This window comes from Podarcis raffonei, chromosome 8 (genome assembly GCF_027172205.1).
Source record: "Podarcis raffonei isolate rPodRaf1 chromosome 8, rPodRaf1.pri, whole genome shotgun sequence".
Lineage (NCBI taxonomy): Eukaryota > Metazoa > Chordata > Lepidosauria > Squamata > Lacertidae > Podarcis > Podarcis raffonei.
This window is the reverse complement of record NC_070609.1, coordinates 40,204,197-40,221,916: the sequence shown is the minus strand read 5'-3', so window position 1 is coordinate 40,221,916 and position 17,720 is coordinate 40,204,197. Positions and strand designations below refer to the sequence as shown.

The window sequence follows — 17,720 nt, the reverse complement described above, 5'->3', positions numbered from 1 at the left end:
CTCTAGATAACAAAATCTACAAAATGGTCTTCTATGCCTTTGGCACCAGGGGAGTGTCAAGGCTACTTTTTATCCAGTTCTTTTTCATTCTAGGCTGTGTCTGTGCTCTCCCCCCAAGTAACAGTTACTGTGTAGCTCCATTCATAAAAGTGCGTAAATGACTGGGCTGCTGCTGCTGCTGACTCATGCTTATGAGAGAGTTTCCTAGCCCTGCCCACAAGGCCCTGAGCCCCGCCTCCTCTGGATGGGAGACTTGCCTGTAATATATTTAAACTGCAGCTGGAGAAGGGAGGGCGGGAGAGAAGCAGTTTCTCGAAACAGCCGGCTGGTTCATTCTCTTCTGGCTAGAGGGACACCTGTGACTGACAGGCCTTCCTTGAGATCCAGCAGACTTTTTCCAAGGTAAGATGACACTGGAAGGATGCCAAAAAGGTTTGCTAAGTTGACTGCCAGTCCGCATTGCAAGAAATAAGTGCTTTAAAAAGAGAAAGGCACCAGATAACCAAGAATTCACCCTCGTTCATGCTAGGGGAATTTTTTTGGGGTATGAATCAGCTGAGCAGAAGGGAAGCACTCCTCTTGACAAATGGGAACAGAGATGTTTCTGCCTTTTAGAAAGCAGAAGGTGGTGTGGAAGTGTGGGAAAATGCCAAGGGGACAGTCTCTCCACTGTATATTCAAAATTGAAGTGACCGGAATCAAAGGAGTGTCTGGCGGCATGTGACTTTGCATTCTTGGGACGCACCTGTCAGACTGGTATGGCTGGCAGAACTTTTTAACCCTCTTGCTTCAAAATAGCTGTGTGCAGGCGGAAAAATGCTTTTGTAAAAGGCTATTTGGGTCCTAATGAAATCACTGGTAGATACTCTAGCAGAAATGCTATCGCTTACCTTTGGTGTAGGATTTCTAAGATACAGTTTCTTCAACTTGGAAGCATCTCCCTGACTCCAGTGGCCAAACATGGGTGAGCCTGGCGTGGTTTGGCCAGAGGGAGGTCTCTCTGCTGAGTACGGTTATGTAATGTTATCACCACAGCGGGATATTGGTGCTGGCAGCGCGAATGTGGAATCTGCAGATCAGTTACAAAAGAGTGGAAAGATACCAGAGAGCAATTTCAGGGGATCAAAGGCCGATTTCACAACTCTGAAGTCATCCTGAATAATAAACTCAGGTTTATGTATTTAGCACACTTTTTCTCTGCTGGCAACTATGGAGTGCCATAAAATGAGGACAGAAAGGGCAATATTTCACATGCATTTTGCATTCAGACCGTGTTCTTAATGTATGGCAAGACTTGGCCCACCAAGAGATACCAGGGATTGAACCTGGGACCTTTTGCATGCAAAAGCTGCTGCTGTACCACTGAGCTATGAGTGCAGTCCTTCAATGAAGAACTCTGCTATTCCAAATGCTCCTCAATGCTCCCCTCTAATCCCCTTACTTAACCTCTTTTACCTTGAAACCATCATGGCCAAGCAATTGACTCGTGGGAACCTGGTATGTGACCTTGCAAAGTGGCAATAAGGCACTACATTGTCTGCTTGGGAACCTGCTTGCCTCCAGCGATGAGAAATGAATATTCAGGAGCTAAAGGGCCAGGAGGGATAAGGCTGTTTGGGGTTAAGGTTGGCCTAGATAAGAGACCCTTCTTGAAGTGATATAAGCTCCTCCTCCCAGAGCAACTGCTGTTGACACAGGATTGAACTGTTGTCAAATTTGTTAGTGTGTGCTTCTGATTACAAGGTGACAAGCAGTTAAAAGCTAAGCCATAGAGATAAGAGTGATGGGGCAACATGGCAGATTGCTGCGACCCTGTATTGTAGCATAATCTTACATAGGCAGCTGTCCTTGTGGGATGCACATAGTTGATTAAGAACCTGAAGCATGGGTGGGGAACTGGTGGCCCTCTAGATGTTGCTGTGGACTACAACACCCCTAACCCTTGACCATTGGCTATGTTGGCCAGGCTGATGCGAGTTGGGGTCCAACAGCACCTGGAGAGACACATTCCTTGTCCTTGACCTAAGATGAACCTTGCTGAATCAGGCAAAAAATGGGGAAGGACTGTAACTTAGTGGTAGAACATGTGCTTGCATGCTAAGGGCTCAGGTTCAATTTTTGGCACCTCCCAGTAGGGCTGGCAAAGACCGCTGCCTGAGATCCTGGAGAGCTATTGCCATGGATGAGGAACCCATGGACCTCCAGATGTTATTGGACTCCAACTCCCAGCAGCCCCAATGGTTAGGGATGATAGTAGTCCCAACATCTGGAGAGGAACAGATGCTCCTAGCCCTGTTGTGGACAATACTGAGCTTGGTGGACCAATAGTCCAGGTTGGCTTCCAAAAGCAGCTAGCCAGATGTCCCTGGAAAATTGACACGCTCGGTATGAAGGCAACAGAGCCCTGCTTGCCTCCAACTTCTGGAATCTGAAATGCAGAGAACGGCAGCTTCCGAATATGGCAAATCTATTGTGGTTGACAGCCACTGATCAGTATCACCTCCGTGCATTTGTTTAGTTTCTTTCTTTTAAGTCATCCTAGCCAGTGGCCTTTGCACCTTGTGGCAGTAAGTTCCACTAGTGAATTAGGCAGTCTGTGGGGAAAGCACTGTCCTTTGTCTCCCCCAAACTCAGTTCACTCAATGGGTTTCATTGATCTCTGCTACTGTGTGTGTGTGTGTGTGTGTGTGTAAACTTTCAGTTGGATGGTTCTGGCAGAAAGCCTTAGGTCTGTGACTAAATCTGCCAATTAAGTTACATGTGACTAACAATAATCATTCTAACATAATGGATTAATATATTTCACCTGTCCCTTTTATGAAGATGAGTCAGACAAGGAAAGCACCCCAAGGAGAACATAGAAAGTGAATCACAGCTACAATATGCCTTCTGTGTATGTTCAGTCACAGTTCATACCACTTGAAGTTATTTGTTCTTCATCTCTTACACAGATTGAGGAAAAGGAACTAATCTTTATATGCTTTATATGTAATGAAATATATGGATTTGAGCACAACAAACTGAGAAGCTTTGGGATATTTTCCTTACCCCAGACTCCTAAGGTTAAATTGGATGTGACCACTGATTAAGGTCTCTTGTGGTTTGTTTGGGTTTTTATGAGAGAGAGAGAGAGAGAGAGAGAGAGAGAGAGAGAGAGAGAGACCCCTATGTGGCTGTTTTAAAGACTGAGGAAGTGGCTTCCCTTGCCCTTATCAATAGCACCTCCTCCTCCTCCAAATTAGCTGGTAGGTCTCAGGATAGGGCAGGCAGGCAAGAAATGGCTAAGATTGGGGAAAGGGCAATGAAGGAAAGGGCTGAACCTCTTCTCCCAGCACTACTTCCCCAATCTTCAAAGAAGCTATAGGAAACCAATGCGAAAGGTCCTAATTGAAGATCTCCTGTAGGCCTATTCAACCATTCACATGCACACACTCACAAAACTGTGTGGTGTTGGCTCCCTGTCACGTCCTTGTTGCCCATCCCCAGAACCCACCACGTTGGGGGCTGAAGCATGTGATTAGGAGCCTCCTCTGCTTTTGCTAGTATTTAAAACTTTGAACACCTTAGGACCATTTTACTTGATGAATGATGGTGATGGTTTTGATTTATTCCTCGCCCTTCTGCCTGAGGTGCCAGGGCAAGTCGTAACAATTTAAAATCCGCCATTAAAAACAGTTTAAAATGAGTTACAGTCACAAGAATAGGGCAGGTCCTAAAAATATAATTTCTCAGGGGCCAAAGGCCAGTGTAAAGAGGTGGGTCTTCATCATATGATGGAGACTGTATAGTGAAGGTGCCCAGCTCATCTGTGGGGAGGGATTTCCACAACTTAGAGGCTGCCGCAGAGAAAGCCCTCTCCAGGCCTCCAAACCCACCCTGAACTTCTGAGGAAGGTGGAACTACCAAGAGGTCCCCAAGAGGTCCCGTGGGGATTTCCATATGTGCCCACTTGACTGCTTCAGTCTGCAGTGCTCCCACTTCTCCAAATGTGTCTTAATGCGCATTCTGCCCTCGCAATGAATTTTTAACATAACAGTATCTGTGCTCTGGCATGAGCTGCCTATTGATGCCAGACAGTCGCTTTCATCGCCCACTAAAAACTTTTTTGTTTAGGCAAGTCTATCCAGACATGATTTCGAAATTATGTATTCATGACTGCCAATTTTATCTACATTCGGAAATCTTTCTGTTATGTCTACCTGTTTTTAATGTTGCTTGATTTTATCAGCATTCTCTTATGAATATTTTTAATTATTTTATAAAATAATACAGAGCATTTTACTTAGAGGTTTTTTTTTTCCAATTAAGCAATCTATACATCTTGTTAAAAAAGAAAAAAGAAAAATGTATGCTTCATAAAAAGAGCTTGCTGGATCCAGCCAATGGCCCATCTAATTCAGCATCCTGTTCCCACAGTGGCCAAACAGATGCCTGTGGACTCCAGCACAAGAGCACTGTCTACTCCTGTTGTTTCCAGCAACTGGTATTCCAGTGTGATCTAGAACCTGGATAATCAGGGTTCTAGTTTGTGAGTGTGGAAAGCCTGCTTGAGTATGGCATGCTTTCATCTGCAGACTTTCAGTAGCTCATCCCCAAACTTCCCCTCATCTTGTGAAGGGCATAGTGCCTCAACAGGGCTTGTGTCACACACCTAGTTTAGAACTTGGCTTCATACAATTTTGAAGCAGTAGCTGTATTTTTCAGCCTGGTAGCCCTGAAGGACACCACATTCTGCCTCCAGGTTACAGTAATGGAATGACTTTGAGGAAGCCACATGCCAAGCCCAGGGCTACTTGCCAAACTTATGGGGAAATGTTATTGGAAAGTTGTCAAAGTTCTATCTCCACTCGTTGTGCTCTGGTGACTAAGAACCTCCAAAAAGCAGAGTTATTTCAAGAATTTCTCCCCCAGCTCCCCCACTCCCCTCTCCATTCTTGATGCTTTGAAGATTCTTGGTTTTCAACAACTCTGGAAAAGCAAAGAGAAGAAAATGAGGAGAACCTATAGCTTGAATTTGGTTGCGTTACTACCTTTGGGTTGATTTAAACATTGCTTGTGGTTGGAAGAATGACCTGCTTCTTGACTGGTGGTGATGGTGATAGTTCCTCATAGAAGTGATATTGGGCATCATATAAACTCTAATTTCCCATGCAAATACAATTGCATGAGAGAGTTTGGGGTTGAGACCTTCCTAGCTTCTCCCCACCCCCAGTGTTGCTGTCCTTGTTGCACTGTAGACCCTACTCTACTCATGTCAGTGTGTTGATGAGGATTCTAAGTTGCTCCGGATTCTCAGCGGTTCTTCAGAAGTTCTTCCTCTGACAATGAGGAACTGCAGGTTGCAGAAAGCTGGGGTGTCACAGGCCTCCTAAAAAGCACTTGAATCTCACCTTTCGGAGTGGGGAGAAAGACAAAGCTTTGCAACCAAGATGCAAATTCAAAAAGTGGAGTGGACATAGCATGCAGAATTCTTCCATTTTAAAACTTGGCTGCTGGTGGTACTTTTTTCTGCTCTTACATGCACATAAGTAGTTTCCCACCATTATCAGGGTGGTGGGAGAGGACAATGTTCTGGTGATAACAAATATTTGCTTGGCTTTATTGTTGCAGACTGACTTGGAGGTCCTCGAACTTTGCTGGAGGAGAGTGAGCGAGCGCCCAACCATGTTGCATGCACATCTGGAGCAGAGCAGTGCCAAGCCTCTTCCTGTAGTGATCATAGGTAAATATACACCCTGGGGAGTAATCTACATTGGCCAGGGCTCGTTATCTCGCCAGGCTACCATGTGCTCAGCAGCCTCAAGCTGCTGTTCCAAGAGCTATAATTAAAGCAAGAAGTGTCCTGGTATCCCCCCTCCCTTTTTGCTGCCAACACAAGCTTGCTTACTGGAAACAAATGGGGTTGCAGTTCTTTGCATGCAACGGGAATTTGTTGGGACACTTTTCCCCCCCTACAGGGACACAGATTGTGGGAAACAGAAGAGTTATATAAAAATGTAAAGGTTTTACCCCCAAAGAGAAATGTCAACAACATCCAGATTAGGACAATCATTTTATTAATCAAACCAAAATGTTATGAAAGCGCATGCAGAGTTTTGAGATCTCCAGATCGCTTGATCACAATAAGGGGATGGGAATTGGCTGATACTGGAGCCACAGAGGGAATCTGCATTTAGGCAACAGCCTTAAGACTGAATGTTAGAGGAGAGAGTGGAGGCATTCAGATGAGGCTTTGCTGAGTGCTTTGAGGTCTCATGAGGGACTGCTGGCAAGGAGAGGCAAATAATAGTTGATCCTCCATATTTTTGGAAATATAAAATCCAGATGTCTCCATTGTTAGGCACAGGAGTGGGGAAGAAATTCGGGTCGGTTCCATTTTAATGTGAGCCCACCTAATTTTCACTTCCCAGAACTATATGTGAAGCAAAACACAGCTGTCCTTTGAAATTCACACTTCTCCAAATTTTGCAATACAGCTCTCCAATTTACATACATTTTATGCACAAAAATGTGTATATGAGGGGGAAGTCTGACAAAAATGAATATATTTCTGAAGATGGCATGAAAATTGTATTATAATTGGCAAAACTGATTGCAATAAAGAGGAAAATTATGTGCAAAAGTATGCACATTAGGAGAAATGCACACTAAAATGCTGCCAAGTATTTTGTGAGGACCTAAAAAATATATATGCTGGTGTGGAAATGTGACAACGGAATTTAAGATTGGAAAACAGCAACTGAGAGAAACAGAAATTCACAGTTTTGTCCATCCCTATGAAAGACAAAGGTTCCTCAGTAGCAACAGAGAAATTAGGTGGATTTTATATTAAGGAAGCATTATGTAGGAAAACTGTTTGCTGCTCATTAGTGCTACAATTACTAAGATGGGGGTGGGTGGTCTGACTTGGTCTAAGCTTCCCTTATTCCACCTCTGTTGCTCAAAAACCTCACCACCCATCTCATCTTAATTGTATGAGCAAGCTCACGAGTAGCCAAGGTGGTGTCCTCCAGATGTTTGGGGCTACAGCTGCCACCATCCTCAGTCAAAATGGCCAATAGTCATAGATTATGGGAGTTGTAGTCCCTAACATATGAAGGGCACCACACTGCTGCCCTGAGCCTGGTTGTAAATATTCTTTCCCCTGCACAGAAGGCAGAGAGGGAACTTTGAGTATTTCTGTCCACTGGTTCTTGACTGCAGCCTAATTCCCTGCTTACCTCCCCTCCTTTCCTTTTCTCCCTCTCCCCTTTTCAGCAGTTTAAAAAGCTTGCCAGCCCTTATCTGCCTTACCTAGCTGCTGGCTGTTCAGAGGTTTGTTTGTTTTTGTTTTGCAAAGAGGAGCCTTACATAACCTGTACTATGCAGGCTCAACTTCAGATGAGAAGCAGGCACTTACAGTAAATGCAGTGGATTTTGGCCATCAACTTTACTGGACCAAATTGGCCATAAATGTTCTTTGCAGCCAAAGAAGTATCAGTGTGGGCTCAGAAGTTTCAGCTGGTCACCTGAGCACCCCACAGGATTTGGATAGCATGGGGGTGGATGGTGTCCCTGCGAATATTAAGTATCCGTGACTGAGACCTTCTTTGGTTGATGCTAAGCAGGGAGGGGAGAGGGAGCACTTTAAATATAGCTCCTTGAGAAATCTCTCCTCCCAGCTGGCTTTTACAATGTGGTGACTGTGCCAAATAGCATAGGGATACTAATGCTCTGATAGGTTGCTGTGTCACCCTAACCAGCTTTCTTGCATTATGCAGCTGTTGGTTTGGACACATTCTAGTGAAGAACTGAGCTTCAAAAAGTGGCAGATGGTTAGACAAAGGCCCTGTAAAATATTAATCCAGCTCAGAAGGAGGCTGGGAGACTGAACCCTGTGGAAACTCTGCCTGAAATAGTTATTGGTTTCCAAGGCTGGCTGAAGATGTTGTTACTTTTGTTCTAAATTCATTAGGTGCCCAACAGCTGTTGCTCCTTAGGCGTCGTGGAGGAAAAAATTAAAAGCAGGATAAAAATGGCAGAACCTGACAATGTGCAGCATGAAGGCAGTGTTGAACGATTGCAAAACTGAAGCTTGAAAACATCACAAGCAGCAAAACCAATTTTAAAATGCTGGCGAATAAAAACATATTTTTTAAAAAAAACACAGCAGAAATTATATTTGGTTTTCAGCACCAGCCTTAGCCTTTCAAAGATTTTGCAGTAGCAAACATTTGACAGCAGATTCCAGAGTGTGAGAATTGTTGGGATGTAAACTTCAATTGGAGTGTACTTTATGACTTATGTAGATTTACGAAAGTGGCTATCTTAGGAACATATGAGACTTAATCTGTTGGACAAAAAACACAGTTGTCAAACAGTAGATAACCAGCTAGCAGGAATGCTTGCTGGGTGGGGTGGAGCTGCCATCGCAATTTCCTATCAGGTGGACTGCTTCTTGCACCTCCATGTCATCTCACCCCTTCCTCTTCCAGTAAGCAACAGCAACCCTTCTGCAGGAAAGCTGGTGTTGCGGCACAATGCTACCTGCCAAACCACGTTGAATAACAGGGGCTGGCAGGTGGCAAACTATGTGGGATCAATTTCTGGAACCCTGTGACTTAGAGGGAGAACATTTGATGCTTTGCCTCCAGCAGCAGAATGTCTTGGGCCTGCTTGATGAGCTGAAGAACCTTCCCAAGACCTGGGACCTGAGCCTCCATCTCTGGATAAAACACTGTGCCTTATGGAGCCATCTAATTTCTCTTTCAGGAAATGGCCCTTCGGGGATCTGCTTATCCTACCTACTGTCTGGTAACATTCCCTATGTCCGAAGGAACCCTGTTCATCCGAATCCCATTCTGCAAAGGAAACTGGAAGAGACACCTGAGGTTTCCATCTTAGACCAGGTTGGTACAGCTCTCAGCACCCTTGGTTCATCCTTCAACAGAGGGAATTTGGGTTCTAAAATGATTCTCTGCTTTAGAGCAAGTGAAGCATGATCTTGGCCCTGTTAGGGGCAGTCTTGTATATTAAAGCAATTGCCCGGTAGGCACCAATGAGGCACCCACCTCCCCTTTGTCAGGTGTGAGATGACTAAAGACACAGCTGGGCCAAAGCAAGGGTTGTAGGCACCATCAATCAGCTTATTGGTGGCACCAGTACTTTGTGAGATAGTCCTTTGCAAGAAGAACCATTGGCTAATTGCCAGGGTACGTGGTGCTTATGTAAGCCCTGACAATTGTCTGATCACCCGCATGGCAAAAATGGCTTGTCTCATGCCACTGTTCTGTCAAGTGATGGAAAAGTGGATGGGGTGGCCCACCTGTCAGACGTGGCCTATGAGGTATTTATGTGTAAAGGAGATAAGGACTTCCATTCCTTATCCTTGGATTAAATAGTGCGTCCAGGGTATAAGGAGTGCCGCTTAGAATAAACAGGAAAGGGATTGTACATTCATCTAGCATTTATTCATTCATGGCCCACTTTTTTCTCCAAGGAGCTCCAGGTGGTACACATGGTTCTCCCCCTCATCATTTAACCCCTGCAACAACCCTGTGAGGTACTCAGGCTGAAAGGCAATGACTGGCCCAAGGTCACTCAGTGAGCTTCATGCTGAGTGGGGATTTGAACCCTGGTCTCCCAGGTCCTAGTCTGACATTCTAACCACTATGCCACACTGGCTCTCCCGATGACTGCCCACAACTAAGCCTTCTGAATCCAGAATTTGTGATGATTAGAAGATTGGTGTTCATCAAAAGTTCTCTCTTTCCCTCCAGGATATTGAGTACCTATCTGAAGGTCTGGAAGGGCGATCCTCCAGCCCAGTTGCTCTCCTTTTTGATGCCCTGATGCGTCCAGATACTGATTTTGGTGGGACTGCAGATTCGGTCCTTGCTTGGTCACATCAACCTGACAGAGCCATTCCTCATCTGGTTCTTGGCAAAAACCTTCCTGGAGGAGCCTGGCATGTAAGTGCAATTCTGTATATTGGATCCTTTAAAACAGTGGCAACAGTTTGTTGACCCATCTTAGAAGTGGTTGGTCCCTTAAGGCTCAACCCAAGCTGATCTTTTCATCCATGAGGGATGACCCATCACAGGAGTCGAAAATCTTTTACAACCCAAGGGCCACATTACCTTGTAGAGAACCTTCCAGGGACCACATGTCTGTAGGGTGTGGGACCACAGGCAAAAGTGGGCAGTGGGCATGGGTCTTACCTTTGAATGATAGGGTAATTTTCAGCTACACAAAGTCAGAGAGCTATACCCACAGCTCTCTATTCCCAGCAAGCAAGTGACATTACCACACTTTCAGGACCTGTTCCACCCAGGCAAGAATCCCAAGAGCCTGAGGGGGTGTATTTGGCCCCTGAGTTTGAGGTTCACCATCCCTGGCCTATTGCAATCTGCAAGATGGCTAGACTTTTCCTGTTCAGGGTTGAAATATGTCAACTAACTATGGAGTTATGGGATGTGCTTGAACTGCAATTTATCTGAACAAGTTCTGAGCTGTTTATATGTATTTCTGCTCTATCGGTGAACTCCAGCAGGAAGAAATAATGGTAGAAAGCATGTGCTGGATTTGCTAGACGTAAGCCAATTTAGTCCCTGTGGCAGGTTTCTCGATGTTTTGGACCACAATTCCCATCAGCCCAGGCCAACACAGCCATGTGGGTTAGGATTGATGGTAGTTGAAGTCCAAACATGTGGTGGACACTCTGTTGATGAAGGCTACTCTGTGGCTCTGCATATTTATGACAAGCCAAAAGAAGATTGAACATTCCACTTAATCTCTTGCAACACCCACATTTATTTTTAGAATAGGCAAAGGAATTAAAGGGGTGGCCAGAGACCCCATGAGACTTGCTACACTGCAGTGCAGCTTTCATCCACCTCCAGCCCACAATTCATTGATTTATGTGATATCTTCATTCTTTTTTTAGTCTATTGAGGGATCCATGTTCACACTGAGCCAGGGAGACTGGATGGGGCTTCCTGACCTGCAGTTCAAAGACTGGTTGAGTAAGAAGAAAAGGTACGCTTGCTCTTGGATGAAAATAATCAAATGAGAAGCTTTCCTTATTATTTCTTGCATTTATATCTCAACTTTCCTCCAAGGAGCTCATAGTTCTCCCTCCCCCATTTTATGACAGCCCTGTGAGGTAGGCTAAGCTGAGAGACTGGCCCAGCCTGACCTAGTGAGCTTCTTGGCTGAGTGGGGATTTGAACTCTGATCTCCCAGATGCTAGTCCCACACTCTAACCATTGCCTCACAGTGGCTCTGTACTTAGTAAGCCCAGTAGATCAAAGGCATCGTGTTACCTGTCCTATTATGACCACCCATGATCAAAGAAACCTCTTGACTGCACAAAAGCAAATAAATGCATGTTAAAAAGTCCTTCTTGTTGCAGTCTAGTCACTGTGAAGGAATTTTTTCAAATGCCTTATTTGGGATGTCTTGCGGGAGGCACTATTCAGCTGGTATGGGGAGGAAAGGTGGCTTTGCCTCTGCCTAGCGTTTTGCTTGTAATCCACCCAAAGCCCTCTGGGTAAAACTGATTAACTGTAAATGGGATGTTCCACCTCAGTTCTGCAGGTGCGGACTGAGTCAACAAGCAGTCAGTTGAGTGTACAAGCCCAAACACAAAAGATAAGTAGAACAAAGATGCAAAAGGAACTACTGTAACCTTGAATACAATCCACAGAATTTGATAACTGGGCGTTCTTTTCTGTGGGCTGTAGTTATTATGAATTCTTTTCTGTGAGCTGTAGTTATTATGAATTGGGCACCTTGCAGTGAACTCCACTGAAGCTGGCTGTATTTTGAAGTAGAAGCTTAGGCAGCTGACTTATACCAAGTCAGAGCATAGGTGCCCCTAGTTCAATGCTGCCTGAACCAGTGTTCTTCAGCCTCGGTACCCAAATGTTGCTAAGGGTCATAGACCAGCATGCTCCAACCTTGAGGCTCAAGACATTGTTGGACTACAATCCCCATAAACCCCAGCCAGCATGGTCAGTGATCAGGGATGATGTGAGTTATAGTCCAGTGATAATTGATGATCCAATGTGGAAGGTAGGCTGTTTTAAAAGTTAAAATGTGTACAATACCTTGAATTTGCCTCAATGACACCTTGCTGAGCAATGCAAGGTGGTGAAGATTAGCCTGAATAAGTTGCTATAGGAAATGTGTTCCTTGATCATCTGTCTGTACTGATAGTCATATTCTTGTTACAGGGGCTTCAGAAATAACAGGGCGACTGCAGGAGACATAGTCCAGTATTATCAGTACTATGTGGCAAAGAAAGGGTTAAAGCAAAACTTTCGCTGTGGAACTCTTGTGACGTCTGTAAAGAAACTGAGTGTGGATGTAGACTCCTGCTACAACAGTCAAAATCCACAAACCAACCCCCAGGTAGACAGTGGGAGCCTCTTCCAAGTTGACGGGTTTCTCACGACGGTCAGTGGTACACAGCCCTTCTCTGTGTATGCGGAAAATGTGGTTTTGGCCACAGGGACATACGACAGCCCATCCCGCTTAGGGGTGAAAGGGGAGCACCTTCCATTTGTCCACCACACGCTCTCCGCCCTTGAAGAAGCTGTAAAGAACAAGGAGATTGGCATGATGTCCGACCCGATCCTGATTGTTGGCGCTGGGCTCACTGCGGCAGATGCCATCCTCTTTGCTCACCATTGCAACATCCCAGTGATTCACGCCTTCCGCAGAAAGGTCAATGACCCAGCCCTCATCTTCAACCAGCTCCCTAAGACAATGTATCCCGAGTACCACAAAGTCCACCAGATGATGAAAGAGCAGGCCATCCCTTACCCGGGGCCATATGAATGCTATGTCAGCCTTCCTGAGCACCACATCGTCACCTTCACAGAGGACAGGAAATGCATCTTTTGCGATAAGAGCGGCCGCCAGAAAATACACAACATCTCCATGGCTTTTGTCCTCATCGGCTCCAACCCTAACCTAACCTACCTGCCCAACAACGGTGTGGACTTGGCGGTGGACTGTGAGCAGCCGGTCAGCTCCAAGAGGAACCCCATCGATGTTGATCCCTTTACCTACGAGTCTGTCCACGAGAAGGGACTCTATGCCATGGGACCATTAGCTGGGGACAATTTTGTGCGGTTTGTGCAAGGTGGTGCTTTGGCGGTGGCCAGCTCTCTGCTGAAGAAGGCCAACCCCAACCCCCCATAACACTTGCGGACATTCCCCTTAGAGAAAGACCCACAGCAGCCTTTGAGAAGAGGGGAACTGAACACATGCAAGTCTACCAGATATAAAGTCTCTCCATTGTAGCATTTGGTAGGTCTGCTCTGAAAGGCCAGGTCGCAGATTCAAGACAATGTGTCTGCGGGACGTGCTGCCACATGCCCAACCTTTTCTCCCTGCTTTAGAAGTTGGGGAGGCAGCTCTATGCAGGCTTTGGCACACAATAAGTGGAAAGGTGCTGGAACAGCTGCTGGTTTCTGGATACTCAGAGTGAAATTGGCAACAGGGTCTCCTTCGAATGTAGATCAGTGTTCACATTTATTATGTAGATTTCCCTAATCTTCACTGTCCCATAAAAAAATACCATTCTGAACAGCTGTGAAATAGAAAGCATCACTCAAAAAGAGTGCGTGACTTGGATCCAAAGTTGCACAAAGCTGTAAACTTAATTTTATTTTTATTTTTTTTAAAGCCAGGCAGTGCCCGCGGGTCTCAAACCACTGGAAGCGATTAGGGGATCTAAGCAATGCTTTGATCGATGGAACCGCTGGGCTGAGCTGGCTCCTTTATTTTATTTTTTTGATACACTAATGGTGCCAAGTGGGTTTTTCTTGGGCCCATTTGGCAGTAGCCCCTTATTCCCCCAAAGTCCCACAAACATTGGGGGGATCCTCTAGAGTACATTTTCAGGAGCTAATTGGCAAGTTCCTAAAGTAGCTCTAAGGACATAACCTGCCTTTGTGGGTATTCTAAGGGCATCCTGATGTTGAATATTGTGTTGTAGCCCTGCCTTCTCCAACCTGGTTCTTTCCAGATTTTTTGGACTGCAACTCCCATCAGCCAAAGCAGCACAGCCATGCTGTCTGGGGCTGATGGGAGCTGTAGTCCAAAATACCAGTAGAGCACTCGTTGGCAAAGGCTTCTGTACCTGCCGCCCGCTGCTCTCCTGCTCTCCTTTAGAGGTGTGGATTTTGAGTAGCCTAGCTAAGCAATCATGGATGCAACAGCTGAAATCTCAGGAAATCCTTCAATACCCCCTTGTTGACTTTAGGTCTACATGCTGAATTTTATAAACTTAAATTTTGCTGGTTTATAAGCAAAAGGTTTTTCAAAAAGATTTTAAAAGTTTTATTATATATATGTGGAGTATTTTTTGTATACTGTTTTTAAATAAAAATATTTTGGCATTTTACAAATGTGTAGTCTCTCCACCCTTAAGCAAAGTTATTGCCCCAAATGTGTTCTGTTTAATGGGGATGTATGTGGATTATTCATTGCCAAGGTCAGTGCCTAGCTGGGACACAGAGTACCCAGTTAGCAACATTTTCAACCAGGGAAAGCCAGCAGTAATTTCTGTTCTGATGCACTTGGGTGGCTTAAATAAGTATCTAGGGCTCACATCTCTTTTTATCAGGTAAGATCTGCAGAGCAAACTATTTGTGCCTAAGTTCCTGAATTGCTCCTTTAGCACAGCCAACCTTGGACAGTTTTATCCTTAAATAACACCCCTGAACTTGCGTTAACTTCTGAGTTTACACATTTCAGTGGAGGAAGAGAAGCTATAGTGAGCTGGAAGTCAACCAACCCATGCAAGCTCTTGCCCTCATGAATCTCCTTCAGCCATATAGAAGAGAGAAGTGAAACAGAAAATCTGAGCAGAATTTGCCAAGCTAGAGGTCAAATGGCTTGGCTGTGTTTTCTTTTTGACTTACTGTGCATGTTTTAACTTGTGTATTTTTTTGCATGCACATTAGGGTGCAGGTTTGCTGACTTCAGTCCCAGCTACAAAGGCTTGAGGAATTAGAGACAGTTGTACCTTGGGTTACAGACACTTTAGGTTACAAACTCCACTAACCAGGAAGTGGTTGCTCCAGGTTAAGAACTTGGCCCCAGAATAAGAATGGAGATTGCCCACCAGTGGCAGTGGGAGGCCCCATTAGCGAAAGCATGCCTCAGGTTAAGAACCGTTTCAGGTTAAGAATGGACCTCTGGAATGAATTGCTGTAAGTTCTTAACCCGAGATACCACTGTATTTGTATCATGTCAAATTAACAAATTAGGAGGAAGCTTCCATCCTGTCTTCACCAGAAGACCTGGCCAGGATGGAGGTAGGGGGAGCTGGTCAAGTCCTCCACCTCCTGAGAGCAAGGATAGCCCCCCCCAAAAGCAGCTGGCCATTGGCAGAGCCAGCTGGGTTGGAGTCAGAGGGAGATTCAGAAGGTTGGATATAGGTCCTGTCACCAGCATGAACAAATCACCTCACTGCCTGAAGTAGCACTTGCTTGCAAGCAGTCTTCTCACTTGGGGTGAGAACTGGTGTCCCACTTTTCTTTGAAAGCAGAGTGGGAGGGGCGTGTTGGGACAGTGTATTTCCTTAGCCATGTATCCTAGAACTCGGCTTATGAACCATTGAACCACATATCCTGCACTTGGAACTGATGCTGAGAAGATGGGTTGATTTTATCAGCAAAGGATTTGGGGATTTCCCATGCTGAGAGCAAGAATCTTTCATCCAAGGTGGGAGCCAGGGCAGGAACTACTTTCAGGTGCAGTTTGGAGATCACTGAACCAATTGAGTGAAAATGGTTAAACCAAACTAGTTCATTCCAAGCAGTGCCCCAGGCCAGAGCGTGTAAAAATGGCACTGGCTGGACATTGGCAGACTCATCCATCCCTAATCTCAGCAAGCCACTTTACACAGTGCAGCTTGTATAATGGCTCCACAGCTGCACCCACAGGCTTGGGAAGCAAGGTGGTTGCTGGCAGGTGGAATTTCTTGCTGCGGGGCTTTGTGCTGACCTCTGCTTTCCTGGGCAACTCTATGCCTGATCCGCCCCAAGCACCGTCTCCTGGCCCCCACCCAACTTCCAGGATTTCTGAAAGTGAAAGTTGATACATTTAGCTCCTCAGAGTCCTGCAAGGGTCAGGCACTCCACAAAACTATGGAACTATTTATTAGGACACAGTGCTCCAAGTGGGGTCTGACCAAGGCAGAATAGAGTGGGACTATGACTTCCCTTGATTGGGATACTAGACTTTGGTTGCCACAGCCTAGAATAACATTAGGTTTTTTTGCTGCAGCTGCATCACACTGTTGACTCATGCTAAGCTTATGGTCTACTAAGACCCATAGATCCTTTTCACTTGTACTACTGGCAAGCGAGATGTCCCTCATCTTATATTTGTGCAGCTGGTTCTTCCTGTCTAAGTGTAGAATCTTACATGTGTCCCTATTGAAACTCATTCATTTTTGCCCAGTTCTCTAACCTGTCAAGATCATCTTGAATCCCAATTCAACTCCTTCAAACAGAGGGCCATCCTCTGTAAAACAGGACACTTGGCCACCCTGACCTCAAGCTAAGTGCAAAACCATACCCCTGATTTCTTCTGAAACTAGGCAAATACCTTTTCTCTTTATACTAGTCTATCTCCGTTCCAGGAGCCACAGTGAAGTTCATGAACTGTAAATTTCCATCGTTGCACCACATTGGCTTCCCAACTGCCTGTGCCTAAAAAAGAAATAAGAATAAATAACTGGGCTGTAGGCCTTTGCTAAAAATAGATGCTTTGGCCAACTCTCAAATTCCTGCATCAGCAAGGACTGTAAACTGGTGTGTCTAAATGAGTGGGGTGGGGATATGGGGTATTTATGGAGATGATACTTGCTGATTCTCCCTCTGCCATTCAAGCCCTTGAAGCTGAGCGTCATCCCCTCTTCATACAGAACATTCCAGTCTGAGCGATCAAGTCGCAGCTAGGTGGGCAGCTGCAGATCAGCAGAAGCAGACCTGTGCATAGTTGTAGTGAGGCTACGGCTGTGTTTCCTCACCTTCTTGCAGAGTGCAATATATGCAGAAATATATTTTCATGCAAAATGCAAGTGGGACTAGGAAGATGTTAAGTGGGAAAGTCATATCCCCAACAGATCCAGTGTTCCTTTGTTTACCCCTTGATGGCTGATCTTAAGTTACATCACCTGGAGTTTTGCAGTTGGAGAAAAAGAGTGCTAATCATGGATTTGGGAGATTGCACCAGTCACCCAGGAAGGATGTATAAAGCAGACTCTTTGTACAGGCGAAACCTTTGTACATGACCTTTCACTTCGCTATGTGATGGCAAACTGGGGACATTGTAAACAATCTCATAGGACCAGGCCATGAGAGCAATTCATAGGTGAACCAGTTATGGGGCTGGTGCCATGAGTAGGCATTGTTGGGGGACTGCCAAGCCCCCAACAATTCTGCACTGTTAAATTCCACAGCCCTCCAATGTTATTCCGATTTTGCTGCCTGAGGTGGCATACATCACGCCTGCCCCTAGGTCAAGTTGCAGCATTCCCAAGGCCAGTCAAGTTACTTTGGCACCTGAGAAAGATAATCCCAGAAGTCCCTCTCCGTGGGAATAAAAATACAGCACCAGTAACTAACAACTTCCTGCCCGTTCATGTTGCCCCAACTCTGCCTCACTCTGCCAAATGGGAGAGCCGGCCCTGGCAAGTGCACAGATTAAGGCCAGAG

The 17,720-nt window shown here is 45.4% G+C and overlaps 1 protein-coding gene across 1 annotated transcript; it reads left to right on the top strand.

Annotated features, from left to right (window-relative positions):
* The first annotated feature begins 273 nt into the window (after positions 1-273).
* OSGIN1 (oxidative stress induced growth inhibitor 1) lies at positions 274-13,347 on the top strand. The gene is made up of 6 exons (XM_053399511.1): positions 274-402; positions 5,611-5,722; positions 8,752-8,888; positions 9,759-9,950; positions 10,925-11,016; positions 12,216-13,347. The coding sequence occupies exons 2-6, from the start codon at positions 5,665-5,667 to the stop codon at positions 13,186-13,188; spliced, it is 1,452 nt and encodes a 483-aa protein (XP_053255486.1). The 5' UTR covers positions 274-402; positions 5,611-5,664; the 3' UTR covers positions 13,189-13,347.
* The last annotated feature ends 4,373 nt before the right edge of the window (positions 13,348-17,720 follow it).

Bases quoted from the DNA above. Each gene is read 5' to 3' on its own strand.
- OSGIN1 (XM_053399511.1), top strand. From the start codon at position 5,665: ATGTTGCATGCACATCTGGAGCAGAGCAGTGCCAAGCCTCTTCCTGTA. The intron at 5,723-8,751 runs GTAAATATACAC...TTTCTCTTTCAG, and splicing joins TCTTCCTGTAGTGATCATAG to GAAATGGCCCTTCGGGGATC. The intron at 8,889-9,758 runs GTTGGTACAGCT...CTTTCCCTCCAG, and splicing joins AGGTTTCCATCTTAGACCAG to GATATTGAGTACCTATCTGA.